At 38.6% G+C, this 14827-nt stretch overlaps 1 protein-coding gene across 1 annotated transcript in view; it reads right to left on the bottom strand.

Moving 5' to 3' along the window:
* Invadolysin (leishmanolysin-like peptidase, invadolysin) overlaps positions 1–14827 on the bottom strand; it is a 550229-nt gene that overhangs the window by 38464 nt on the left and 496938 nt on the right. Inside the window, exons 10-12 of the mRNA XM_068229813.1 lie at positions 12083–12215; positions 7059–7218; positions 471–637 (exon numbers count right to left, since the gene is read on the bottom strand). Of these exons, the coding sequence (XP_068085914.1) occupies positions 471–637; positions 7059–7218; positions 12083–12215 (460 nt within the window). The remainder of the gene's footprint in view (positions 1–470; positions 638–7058; positions 7219–12082; positions 12216–14827) is intronic.

The raw sequence follows: 14827 nt of genomic DNA on the forward strand, positions 1-14827 counted from the left end.
AGCATCAGCAAGCAAGCAAGCAAGCAAGCAAGCTGATCCTACATCATCTACCAGCTTCACACATCAACACACTAGCAAACCACCGCAGTACTTGAAAAACCCTCAACATAAACCTTCATGTCTCCATTCAAATCAGGTAGTGTTTCACAGCTGAAGTCCTTAAATATTTACCCCCAACTTCGCACCCTCAGAGATTCCAAAGTTGGACATCAACTGGTGCTCAAGTCCAGGGAAAAATATTACACAACTGCTCATACTTTCCATTTTCCTGTCTTCCTCCCTTCACCTCACAAAGTGTCTACTTGCCAACAATGACCAGTACCATTATTATTTTATCCTTCACTGATGAAGGCTGTTTTCAATGTACACAGTCTTGCATGATAAGTCACTGATCTCCTGTTTCTTAGAATTATAAAGAACTTGTTATTGTGTTGATTTGATACTTGTTGGTAAGAAAGGTAAGTCCTCACCACAATATGCAGTCTGCCACCCTCACAGATGTACTGGTAACAGCCAGACCCCCAATGCTGCCACTGTCTGACGTGCAGGCACGATCTCTCTTCCCACATCTGGTTTGTGTGGTCAAAACACCGTGAGCCTGGCCCGTAACTTTCCAGAGCAAAGTTCTTCTCGCGATCTGAAAACCAAGTACAGCAAACATTTGTCAGCTCATGATTATGAATATGTTTTTCAGTAGATGAACCTCAAATATTGATAACGAACTATTTATTTGCATCATTTCACAGAGCAACTTTGGCGATCAAGGCCTTTTATCGTGTTATACAAAATTTCGGATGACCCCCAGCCATAAGACATGTTCGTGTCAAAATGAGTTTGAGATACAGCAAATGTTATTTTGCACAGAACAGAAGTCAAAAAATACTTAGTTGGTATTGCTTAGGCCACTTTCAGAATTCAAAAGAACTTTTTGGGCATCACAATCAGTAGATATAAAGATAAACTCTCATACAGGAAAACCCACTCAAACATCACACGCAAAATAACAGGATTGAACACAATGATACAAAGAGCAAAACAGACTTTAACAATGAAATACAAATAATAAAATAAATCGCAGTAGAAAACAACCATCATCCCAAAACAGTAGACTTGCTTTTAAAAAACGCAATGAAAATGAAAAAAGTAAACAAACTCTCAACCAAAAATTATAAATATGTAGTTCTTAATTTAGTGAATAAATGATGATGATGACGATGATGATGATGACGATGATGATGCTTGTTGTTTAAAGGAGCCTAACATCGAGGTCATCAGCCTCTAATGGTACAAAATGAGATGAAGTGGAATGACAAATTAAAACAATCAGTGGATCCGATCCACAATGCCTCATATTCACAGAAAATGACGTAAAAAGTCAAGGTAACTAGAATAAAAGGTAGGCTACTCCGGCGGTTGAAGCTTCCATTGGCTGGAGCGCTATGACGTCACGGGATATGAATGATAGCGAGTAAGGTACACAGTCGCAGTACAGCAAGCCTGTGAGTTCTCGTGCCTGTGAAACATCATCTCAATCTTTCATCAAATAATAGTCTGGTTTAGTCCAATTCGATAAGTAACGGCACTTCCAATAGATTTAAAAACGTGAAAATGCGTTAAATTTCGTCACATGCTTTGCAGGTAGAACATCAACTATCAAATACATGACATATAATATGATAAGAAATAAAATATTGCCATGCAACTCAAAATAATTAATTTATTTCCTGATGAAGTAAATGTTTATATCAAATGGCATAGGTAAATATAGATCATATGGACATCTTTATGGAATTATATTAAATTATTAAAACGCACGTGTCAGGAGACTTAATTACTTGATGAACCAGCCCAAAGCTTAGCCTTCTTATTGGCATATTTTCTCAGTGCTAGCTCCTTACTCTTTGCATTAAAATGCCATATCCTAATAAATGTCCTGGTCCTTACGTAGAGACAAATTATTTTGTCATGGAATACTGGAAATTTTGACTTAATAGAAATAAGAGTTTTCATTACGTTTTTGCATCTGGATACAGTCTTACCGTGAAACACACCATATGAAATTCGAACTGGGCTATATTACTTAACTACTCATGACTGGGATGTGTGAGGCCCCCTTTTGAAATAACCGAGATCCAGTAACAGGTCTCTTTTCGCACGACATTTTTTTCTCTTTCTTTGTATTTACTATATATCGGATCACGGATACTGTATTATTTCACGAGCTTTGAAATATATTCAGAAATATAAGTTATTAGCACATAATAATGTTAATGTTATTGGATTTTACGTCCCACTAACTATGTATTTGAGCACCTTCACCACCGGACTGAGACAGGATCGAACCTGCTAAGTTGGGCTAAGAAGGCCAGCGCTCTACCATTTGAGTTGCTACTCAGCCCGGCTATTAGCACATAGCAATAATTATAGAAAATATGATTTTTATTCAGTCATTTATATCTGACACCTTTTTACCGTACGAGCTGTAATAATGGAGATATTTCAAGAGTTTATTACAAAGTGTTTCAACAACCAAACATTGCTGATGAGGAAGCACTGTTATGCCATCACAGTAGCAAACTAACTGACTATGATGGTTGTTGTCGTTATTGTCTTTATAATATGCAAAATAATAATAATGTTATTTGTGTTACGTCTCACTAACAACATTTACGGTTTTCTGAGAGTCGAGGTACCGTAATTTTGTCCCACGGGAGTTCTTTTACGTGCCGACAATTTATAGCGCCACACATGTTTCCATAATATGTTGACTGCATTTTAATCAGTACAGTGGTTCTACTTCAGATACTGACAACACGAACACTGTTCACGTAGTGAACCACTATAAAAGTATTATGTATCCGTGATCCGATATACAGTAAATATGTAGAAAGAGATAAAAATGTCGGGCGGGCGGGCGGTCACTTGCTTTCTTGGCTTACGCTGCGTGAACCATCAACGATAGACCCCAAGTGTAAGCGTATGAAATGTAGAGCATAGAAACCTCTACAAAAAAAAGTCCACGGTGGCACATACCTATTTCCAACCGGCTGCCCTCTAGAAGCGATTTTATGCAACAGTCCGCGGAAAAAAATATAACTCCTTAAAATTAAATAATTATTTCAATATTATCCTCGAGTTCCTCATCAAAATAAATTGTTTGACCTCCTCCAGTATTTTATAATGATTAGAATAACCTTGTCAGGACATTATTTGCATGAATGGTTCAGAAGTTATGACCATTTTAGACTGTAGTGGTAATACGTGTCAGCAGGAAGGGCGAGCGCTGTCTCATATCACATGACGTCGCGCAGAAGGCGGCCAGGGAGAGGAAAAAGTGAGCGCGATGCCGGAAGAGACTCCCCTGGTAAAAAGTATTACTGATCAAGGGACTGCATCTATAGCATAATACTGAATCGATGATGCTTGTTGTCTAAAAGGGTCCACAATCCAGGTCATGGGCCCCTCATAATGGTACTTATCGCTAGGAAAGTAGAACCATGGTATTTGTCATGTTGCGGTACTAATCAAAAGTAGCGTAGACTCTCGGCATTCCCCACAGTGTGGTACTACTCACAGGTAATGAAATTCGCACATGGAATACAGATCTGTGGTGTTTTGCACATTGTGGCACCATTTACAGGCAATGCAAACCTATGGTGTTCATCAGATACGTGTACTAACCACAGGGACCCGCACTATCCCGTATGTTTCTCATATAGTGGTACTAATCACAGGTACTGTAAAACCCGGCAATGCACTCTCTTGCTACTAATCAAACCTATTTTGTACCTAACATAATGGTACTATGCGCAAGTAAAAGCGACCCAGGGTATTCCCCGCATGGTGGTACTAATCACAAGTAGTTTCATGGCTCTAATACAATCGTCCCTTGGTCGCCCCTTTTAATTGCCTCTTACAACAGGCAGGGGATACCGGGGTGTATTCTTCGTCTGCATCCCCCACCCACAGGGGGTTGTGTGTTTGGTCCGTGAGAGTTATTTTCCCTCAAGTCCGCTGGCAAGCCAGTTAGGACACACCCTTATCCGCCACCTAGGACGCGCCCCCACCCCCATGGCACTTAACGCCCTTAAAAGGGCCTTGGCCTGCAGATTACGAGGGGTCGTGTGGTTAGCATGACGCATCCTCTCGGCCGTTATTCTAGGTTTCGAGACTGGGGCCATCATCTCACCGTCAGATAGCTCCTCAATTCTAATCATGCAGGCTGAGTGGACCTTGAACCAGCACTCAGGTCGAGAGAAAAATCCCCGACTGGGCTGGGAATCAAACCCGGGTCCTCCGGGCGAGAGGCAGCCATGCTACCCCTACACCTGGGGCCGGCACCCGGGATGCACCACGTGGGAGTATCACCTCTCCCCACTGCTACACCATCGTAGTAGGTTCATGGGATTTAATGAATAAAACACATACAAAATTGCTAATGTATTAAAAAACAAGGATTTAAAACAGCATTCAGAACAAACAACACATTACAAAAACAAATTGGTAAATGTAATCTAAATAAAAGAAGACCAATCCCTAAGTGAGCGATGTATGAACTCAAATGCCAAGAACCAAACTGTAATGTTACCTACATTGCCAGACAAAACAATTTTCGCACTAGGTACAAAGAACACAAAAACAAAATTTCACAACAGACACTCAGCTTTTTGAGTCTATTAAAAGGTGTGTAGAACACCAGACAACAAATATGAAAGTATTTGGGCCCATAAAATTATCAACGTGTTATTGCAGATCACATTCTTTCCAAAACAAATGTTAGCCGAAGCCTTATATTTCGGACCAATGGGTTATGAAACATTGTTTTCTGGTCCCGCTCTTCGACCATAAATTGTTCGGAGCTTAAACTCGGCCATGTGTGAGGGAATGATCTTGACTGTCATCATGCAACAACATTTCCATCAAGACTTGATCAGCTCAAGTCAAAACTGAAAGGTGCAGATGCCTGTCCACTTCCTGGATTTTAATTTTGCCTTCATTAGTAAGCGATTTTACAACTTGCTAGTCAACTTCACATGATTATGTTCCTAATCTGTAGGTACACTATCACACTACATATATTCTCTACCCTTCACTGTTAACACTGAACATAGAATTCATTTATAACTTATGCATGGAGCACATACAGGCTCACAGGTTATTGAGCAATATCAATGAAAACTGGCAAGCAAAACTGAACTTTCCTGAGGCCTCCCCAAAGGTGTAATTTACATCTGGTAAGTTCAGGAATTCAAGGTAATTTCCCGTTTTTGTGCAACTTTTTCGGCCCTGCCTCCTGTAGTGAGGGTGGTTATCTCTGTTGGAAATCATGTTCCTTTAAAGGATATAAATTTCATTATGACTGATCAGTACTGAACTGTGATTATAGCTGCACTGAAAGATATTTAATGTTAAGATCTCTTTCACAAAGCTTTGAATCACGAGTTTCACCAACAGTTGGTAAATACTCCAAAATTTCAGATTGGGTGTTCACTATTAATATTTACATGTGTACTAAATATAAGCTTGCTGAATAATAAATACCAATTTTTCATTGCTTTTCTAATGTTATTTTATCCTTTAACCAGTGACGTGAGGTCTCATAGACTCCCAATAAATATAAAAGATCTGGACTTCATTAATTAAAAACTTGCAGGGAGCTGTAGTTTATGTTACCTTCTTATCTGTGACAACACACTTCACACCATGGGTCAGGATTAGCTCACTACGATTGACATTCTCAAGTGGACTTCACGTCAGGAGTTACGAGAGTATTTTTGTCAATGCATGCTGCATGGTCAGTGCAAGTAAAACATCGCAAATGACTGGTTTGTTGCTGTTATAACTACAAATCCTCATTTCGAGGGGTACATTAGGGAACTACTAATGAAAAATGTAGTGATATGGCTATTTTCTTTTGGCTATTGGAGATTGCAGTTTGTAACGCTTTTGTGTTGTTCAAGTTGTACTATGAAAGCCCAGAAAAAAATGGAATTCTTGAAGGATTTGGCATTGATCAGATGAAATTACATGCCAAAGAAGAATGATAAATGAGCGAGTTCCCAGAGAGATACCAGCAGGAATAAGAAACATTTTGCATGCAAGACTCGGCACCAACATGCGGAAGAAACACTGCCGTTTTTTCAATCTTGCCATATGTGTGCATAATCCTTGAAGAGAAGAACAGCGTATGCGTGTTTTAGGTGAGAGTTTCCGGTTTGTTTGCAGTTTACTAAAATAATCTGCAACAACTGCGGCAAGGATGAATGGATATTGCACCATCAGTGCAGAACTTCAGTGCCATAATGATAGGTTTCTAAGTGTGCTGCACATTTTCATTTATATGATTTTTATTTTTGTTTACACTTGTTGTGTTCCAGATCAGTGAAAAGTGATCTGTTTGGTAATTGGGTGTATTTGTATAATTCTACTGACGACAACGATCAATGTGAAATTTGATGATGATGATGCTTGTTGTTTAACGGGGCCTAACATCTAGGTCATCAGCCCCCATTTTAAATTTAAGACGATATATCTAATTTTTGCATAATTAGATCATACATATATTCATAATATGAGAGATGATCACATGCTGAATCAGATTGATTGAGATGAATGTGTACATGTTTGCCAACCAGTTTTCATTATAGAAAACTTGTGTTAGTAAAAGTAAGTAGATATTACCAAAATAACCCTAAAAACATTTGCATAGAGACATCTATTGGAGGATGAGAGATACTAAACATGATGATAACTGTACTGTTTATCATCAGGGCTTATAAATCTGGATTTAAGTTTCTGGAAACTCATTAAAGTTACAAACGCATTTAGGTAACTCATAGGTAACTGTGGTGTACCAGAAACCAGCCATTACAGTTGTTACTATCAATTAAGTCACAAACTCATAGCTTAGGATTTGATTTCATCAACTCTAACAAGTATCTGAAATAACTAAATTATCGACAGAACATTAACTGAAAATCAATTTACAACCACCTTTACAGAATAGATTTTAGCAAAGACAAATCATGAAATGTGGAATAGCCATCAGCTCTACTTACGTGGATTGTTCTCGATGTACTGACAGTGAGATCCACGGACAATGACGTTCTTGGATCGCCACGTGAACTCTTGAATGTATGGGCAGTAGTCGGCCAACGACACAGAGCCACCATAGTAGGCCTCTTCTCCGGGCGTGACGTGAGGGATCGAGTCGAAATTCTATCAAGGAATAACACAATCTCACTTTATCATCACGTGAAGAAAAAAACACTAATTGCTAACAGATCTTAAGATACTAAGTTCCTACAGATATTAACATAAACACTGTGACAGTTATGGTCTTTAACACTTGAGTGACATATCTGTGACCAAGCTATACTTGGAAAGGCATGTGTACGGGCTTAGCGAGCAAGATACAGTGGTTTCTTTTTGGTGTAACCTGCTGGTTGCATGCATGCATGCATACATACATAGATCTTCAATAATGACTGTTACAGCTCTCAGTGTTCAGTCTGTAATCCTCTGTGGGTTTACTAATTGCCACCATAATTCTCTGTCAGTGGCCTTGTTCAGTTCTATACCTCTTATCTTCAATTCGTTTGAAACTGAGGCTAACCAATATCACCTTGGTCTCCATCTACTCCTCTTTCCCTCCTTAAGAGCCCATTATTCTCCTTCATTCGCCTCACATGACCCCATTACCAAAGCTGTTTTATGAGTCCATCTTCATTCATTGAGTTCATTCCTGACTTAGAATGAGGAGATAGGCTAAGTACCCTCCTGCCATTGTTCCCACATGTTTGTAGCAGCAATACTTCTCTCTACTTTCATGTCTGTTACTTCTAAGATATCCTGAGTCCACCCAGCTTTCACTCCCACAAAGCAAAGTTGGCCATAAAACCAACCGATGTAAAGATAGTTTACACCGGGAGCTGACTTCGTTCTTACAGAATACTGTTGTTTGCAACTGCGAGCTCACTGCATTAGCTTTACTGCACCTCGATTCAATCTCACTTACTATATTACCATCCTGGGAGAACACACAACCTAAATACTTGAAATTATCGACCTGTCCGGCTTTGTATTCCCAATCTGACATTCAGTTCTCTTGAATTTCTTACCTACTGCCACCAATATACTCTTTGAAACATAACATATTCACTGCACCTCTTTTCAAGTTCCAAGATATTAGATACTAATTATTGGTTAAATCAACTCGTAAGTAGAAAGAGAGGAACACACAACAGGTTAAACACGAGGGGTTTGAGACCTTGGAGCGAACCAAGATGTCTCTGAAATGATGCAATCTTTTCGAATCGCTTGCATCCACGGAGACCTTTCTCCAGATGGAGCTAACATGTCAGTAGGATAAACACAATGGCAGGTTAGTGTGCAAAGAGGAGATGAGGCTCTCCCAACTACTGACGGTGGACTTTAACAGTCACTGATCTTGATGTGAAAGTGTAGGATAAGAAGAGGGGACAAACACAAAAGTGGAAGGAACCCATTGTTCTATCTCTCTCTATATAACTTGTTTGTTCTTGTCACATGGAACTGATCGACAGGCACACTGGCTCCTCACCTGATCTACACTAGTGCTAATAAATATTATATCAGATGTTTGTTTTCATGAATTATTCTACTGAAGTACAATCAAACAGTAACAAAAGCTACTTCTCACACTAAAAACAAAACATACATATTTCCTAAACTTAATTATTTTCATTTTTTTATGTCTTACTGTTATTGGTTTTTTTGTCCCAATAACTGCAGTATTAGGATTTGCAGAGGTGCCAAAATTTTGCCCTGCAAGAGTTCTTTTATGTACCAGTAAATCTACTGACACAAGGCTCACCTTCAAGTGTCACCGGACTGAGCCAAGATTGACCCTGCCAAGTTGGGCTTGGAAGGCCATCGCTTTACAGCCTGAGCTATTGAGCCTCGCAAGTCAACTTTTCACAAATGTTTTGAGTCACCGTAACTGTCGTACTGTAAAGTTATATCGTTCTATCGTGTATTCATTGGCAGCTGTGACGGCCATGCATATTGATCAAGTTCTTCACAATGAAAAGCCTCAAAGAAAGCTTCCTTGATCTGTAATTAAATGTCACTTCTGGCAAAGTAACAAAATATAGTTCATGTATCAAAAACAAAACATTCAGATTTTCTAGACTTTAAGAACGAAAAGTAAACTAATAATATTAATGGTGTTATGTCCCAATAACTACAGAGACTCACAGTCAAAATTATACATGAGATTTATAACTTGTAATAAAATGATACACTCCGTAAATGTTGAAAAGTCCCCAAATAATGTGAAATTAACTGATATTCAAGACACTTTATTCATGCTGTTAGAGCCCATTACCTTAAATCTACATACTTTACGCAGAAAGAGGCCATTGTAAACATAAACATGATTGTACAGCTGCTGATCTACTGTACATTCACTTCTCTTAAAAATTTATTCAGGAATCGAAAAGAACAGTACGATATTTTCATGACCCGTGGTACATGAATCTGGACTGGTCATCTGGGTGTGCAAAAATGAATAAACTGTACTGTTAGCCATGTATTCTATTTTCCTCAGAAAATAATGCTTGGAATAAGGATGGTGTGGACAATTGGATAGTTTTAAAGAGACGCCATGAGGTGTCTCAAGCACACATGAACGCTGTTGCTGATATGATTCAGTTCGGAAGGTCCAGAATAGAGTTCGGTTTGAGTACAGCTTACAAAAAGAAAATTGACGAGCATAATAAGCTAGTAAAAAAAATAACAGATATATTGTCAGCACTTTAATAGATAATGTGTGTTTTCTTTCAAAGCAAGGATTACCTTTAAGGGGTCATCGAGAAACTGAAGAATATGATAACTGAGGTAATTACAGGGAGTTACTAGCATTAATTGCTAAGAAAGATGATGTATTTTGACACCACTTAGAAACCTCTACAGTTTTCTCAGGACTTTCATCTGATATACAAAATTATACTATTGAAGCCATAGCTACTTTTATGACAAGTGAAATTAAAGACGAGGTCAAGAAACCAAACTTTATTTCAGTTATTTTGGATGAAAGTACAGACATTTCTAACAGAGCACAACTTTTGACTGTGTCCGGCTCCATGGCAAAATGGTCAGCATGCTGGCTTTTGGCCACAGGGGTCCCGGGTTCGATTCCCGGCAGGGTCAGGAATTTTAACCATAATTGGTTAATTCCGCTGGCACGGGGGCTGGGTGTATGTGTCGTCTTCATCATCATTTCATCCTCATCATGACACGCAGGTCGCCTACGGGTGTCAAGTCAAAAGACCTGCATCTGGCGAGCCGAGCTTGTCCTTGGACACTCCCGGCACTAAAAGCCATACGCAATTTCATTTCATTTTACTCTTGACTGTATTTAGATATGGTAGTCCCAAAGGCGAAATTCAAGAGAGATTTTTGAGATTCAGTGATGTAAGTGGTGACCGTTCTGCTGTTTCTTTCTCTAAACATCTCTTTGGAGTGTTACAAGAATTTCAGTGTGGTGAAAAGTTAGTAGCAGAAACATTTGATGGCGCAGCAGTGATGGCAGGACAGCACAGTGGGTTGCAGAAGATAGTCAGGGATAAATATGACCAGACTATATTTGTTCACTGCTATGGTCACAGGCTCAACTTGGTATTACAGCAATGTATTAACCACATCAAGGAATGCAAAGTATTTTACCAGACCTTATCCGGGTTAGCAGGTTTTTTTTCATCATTCCCTAAAAGAACCGCTGCTCTTGACAAAGAAATACAATGATGATTACCAGCAGTAGCGCTTACCTGATTGGTGTATGCAGGTAGGCTCGTTGAAACTGTGTCCTCTCTCTCTATACAGATCTCCTTGAATTCTTCAGAGAAATGAAAGATGAATGGGGCGGTGGCACAAGAATTCAAGCTAAGGGTTACTATGCTACTCTGCAAGACTTAGATTTCTATTTCCAATTAAATTTACTTGGTGAAGTGCTTCCTCAATCTGATGTTCTGTATCAGATCCTTCAGAAGAAAATATATAATATTGCCTGCTGCTCCGAAGAGATCCAGCAATTTAAAGTGTTTTTGCAGACAAACAAAAATAATTTTGAAACTATGTGGTCAAAGTTGCAAGACAATGAAGGAAGGCAAGATTACCCTCAAAAGCACCAGAGAATTGATTTTACAGGAACTAAGAAAACATCGTATCTCTGATTGTATTTGGAAATAATTGACATCATATCCGTGCAACTATCAGATAGATTTTCTGATATTAACAAGCTAGAGTTCCTTCAGTTAATTGATATTGACTAGTTTAACAATTATGCAAAGGAGTTCCCTACTACTGTCGTTCGTGCATACCTATGGACGAAATTTTGACTGCATGAAACTTAAAAGTGAACTGTCTGTCCTCTACACCAAGCTGGACTTTGTGAAAAATAATGCCATATGACCTCTACCAATATTTGCACACCAGTGGTCTTATAAAAGTATATCCAGAAGCAATGAAATTGATTGACCTCATTCTCACCATCCTGGCTCCCACTGAAAAAAGCTTCTCGGCCTTAAAAAGGATACTCACCTTCCAAAGAAATTCACAAGTACAGGACAGGCTCCCAGCAATTTCTTTCATTGCAATTGAGAAGAAATTTCTGAGCAACTTAATGAAGAGGCCTAATTTCTACAATGCTGTGTTGGATATTTCTGATTCCATAACATCCTGAAGTACAGATAGAAAACACTGAGGTAAGCCTTGAAGTTCCGTTAGAAATTAATTTAAAATTTTATGTTTATGAGTGCACGAGTAGCCTGTCATAAGTTTTTCATGATGTACAATTAGTGCATGATGGAGACAGCTGCTCACAATACATTATGTGCCATGATGTTATAAAGTAATATCAAGTCTTTCACTTTTATGAAATGACATGTGTACTGCAAGCGACAATATACTCTCAGGAGTGTGGTAACAGTCACGCGTCGCCACTCTTGTTGTTCCTGCTCAGAAAATTTCCTGATTTTCTTTCCTTACATGGTATGTCAGTAATGAATAACTTGCATTACTTGGAATTCCATCAAGAACTTACCTGGTACATGAGAGGCAACTTCTCCTGGTGCTTCACGAGATTACACAGGGCAACGGAACTGCGGTCCTCGGTACACTCCGTCTCCAGAGGATCCCTCTTCACTTTGTTACAGAACGGATGGATGGACTCCCGTCTGCGGATAAAGAATAGCAAATTCCTTGCATATTAAATGTATACAAAGTGCCCTGGGCTATCTACTGTATATTAGTTGGGAAATTTAAACAGAGATGACAAGTTTCCTTGCAAGGTAAACAAAATAATTTTTATAAATGTTGGTCCAAAATTTTTCCAGTTTCTTAACTGCTGAAATTTAATATTTATTATAAACATACGTTATGGAGAATTATAACTTTCAAAAATTATTCCTAAACAATATGAATTAGTATTGTCTGGCCCGCGTAGCCTGCTATGGGATTGAGTAAACCGTACAGCCAGCGGCAACGCCGTGTGTTGGGCAGCAGGAAATGAGCCAATGGATTTGGGTGGCGGAGTTCATTAAGGTGGGTGCTGGTCCTTCAGCGGAAATGCCACAAATCCAGCCGACAGTGTGTGTTCTCTAGGTTAGGGGTGGCTTCACTTAAACCTGGCAGCTTTTGGGTGTGGCAAGCCCACCATAATAACAGCCTACAGGAAGTGTCAAAAGTGGAATCAGGACAAAGACATACATAACGAGTATGCGAGAAGGATGGATATCCTTTGTCTCCCCAGGAAGGTGTGAGAAGTGGACGGAGGTCAATCGTACACAACCGAACATAGGAGTTCACTGGATAAGAATGACATAATAATAATAATAATAATAATAATAATAATAATAATAATAATAATAATAATAATAATAATAATAATACACGTCTAGTGCCATCTTTGTATTATTATTATTATTATTATTATTATTATTATTACTAGCAGTTTCCGGCTGGCTCTGCCCACAATGAACAAAGTATGGTGTTGTTCGTTACTATCCTCATGGATGTATTTGTGCAAAATTTCGAGTTGTCCTTCAAAGATCTTTGTCATGGAGACAAACGTACTCATAACTTTTCTCAGAATCTACCAATTTAAGTAATTATTACCTCAAAAGAAAGTGCTTGATCCACTGAGTGTTTTTAGACCAAAACGAACTGCGTACCTCAGTTAGAACAAAAGATATGATTGCTTCAATGAGAAAAAATGTTGAAGAAATGAGACATCAAATTGAATGTGCACTCATAACTTTCTTCAGAACCAACCAATTTGAATAGTTAAGAGCTGAGATGAAAGAGCTTGATCCACTGAGTGTTCTTAGGCCAAAACGAACTCCGCACCTCAATTAGAACCAAAGATATGATTGCTTCAAAGAGACAAAAAATTGAAAAAATTAAATAATTTGAGGAAGGCGGAAGTTAAGTGATTTATAGTACCTGATGACAAATCTGTGCATGAATACCTTTCAGTTAAAACAAAAATGAAGGAAATAGACCAGTTAGAATGGCCGGACTGACTGACTTTAGTTTTCGTAAATTTTTTAAATATATAGATTATTATTATTATTATTATTATTATTATTATTATTATTATTATTGTAGCCTTCGACGTGATAAGATGTGACGCTGTTGTGTTGTGCCTAGTTATTGAATATTTACTTAAGGCCGTTCTTAAATTGTGATGTGAACATTATTCTAATTGTGATGTATTTCTGCAGGTTTAATATTTTCTTCCTCATTATTTATTTGAGATTTCATGTGAACTCATGACACTTACAAAAAGAAAAAATATTTAGTGAAGTCATGATGTGTCTTGTCATTTCCCAAATCGGATAAGCATACTTCACCTGAGGAGAACATTTAGTTAATTATATTTATTTATTTTTAGTCAAGTCTTGATGTGTCACACCATATGAAAAATCCACAGCATGTTTCCAGTCATTCGACCGGGTCAGGAATGGAATGAATGAAGCCCCCATCTAGCGGCGAGGATAGGAATTGTGCTGGCTCTGAAGCCTGTCGCACTCCTCTGGGGCAATTATTAATGAATGACCGATGAAATGAAATGATATTGGAGAGTGTTACTGGAAGAAAAATATGACAGGGAAAACCGGAGCACCCGGAGAAAAAACTGTCCCGCCTCCGCTTTGTCCAGCACAAATCTCACATGGAGTGACTGGGATTTGAACCACTCAACCCAGCGATGAGAGGCCGGCGCGCTGCCACCTGAGCCATGGAGGCTCCCTGTCACACCATATACCAAGTTGAATGATATGAAATTCACGGTCAGATGTAACTCAACAAAGAGAAATATTATCCTGTAATTTATTATCATAATTTAACAGGCTAAAGTTAAAGTGTAACTTTATTTAGGTCGACCTATTTGTGTGTTAACTTAAGGTATTGGTGTTTTAAATAATAGTGGTATTAATTAAAATTTTAAATAATTTCACTATTTTTCTATTTTATTCATTAAACTAATTTAAGTGACCGGAACTGGTGGAGAAGCCTCGTTTGCTGACCCATTGCTTAAGATGGAACGACGTGGGATATGTATGTAAACTAATTTAAGTGTTGCTGAATGTTTTAGTCCTTCCAATGAAGTCACTAAGTCATGTTCCTTAATTTATTTGTTTTTGGTTGTGATCCCGTGCCTCTTACTCTTCCATCGTCCTTGCTGACTCTCCCTCCACATAGTTTTTAGTCCCTTTAAAACCTCATGATATCCTAATAATCTTGGGGAAACGTCTGACGTGTCTGACGTATATGCCGTTGCTGAGCT

The sequence above is a fragment of the Anabrus simplex genome, chromosome 12 (assembly GCF_040414725.1).
Source record: "Anabrus simplex isolate iqAnaSimp1 chromosome 12, ASM4041472v1, whole genome shotgun sequence".
Taxonomy (NCBI): Eukaryota; Metazoa; Arthropoda; class Insecta; order Orthoptera; family Tettigoniidae; genus Anabrus; species Anabrus simplex.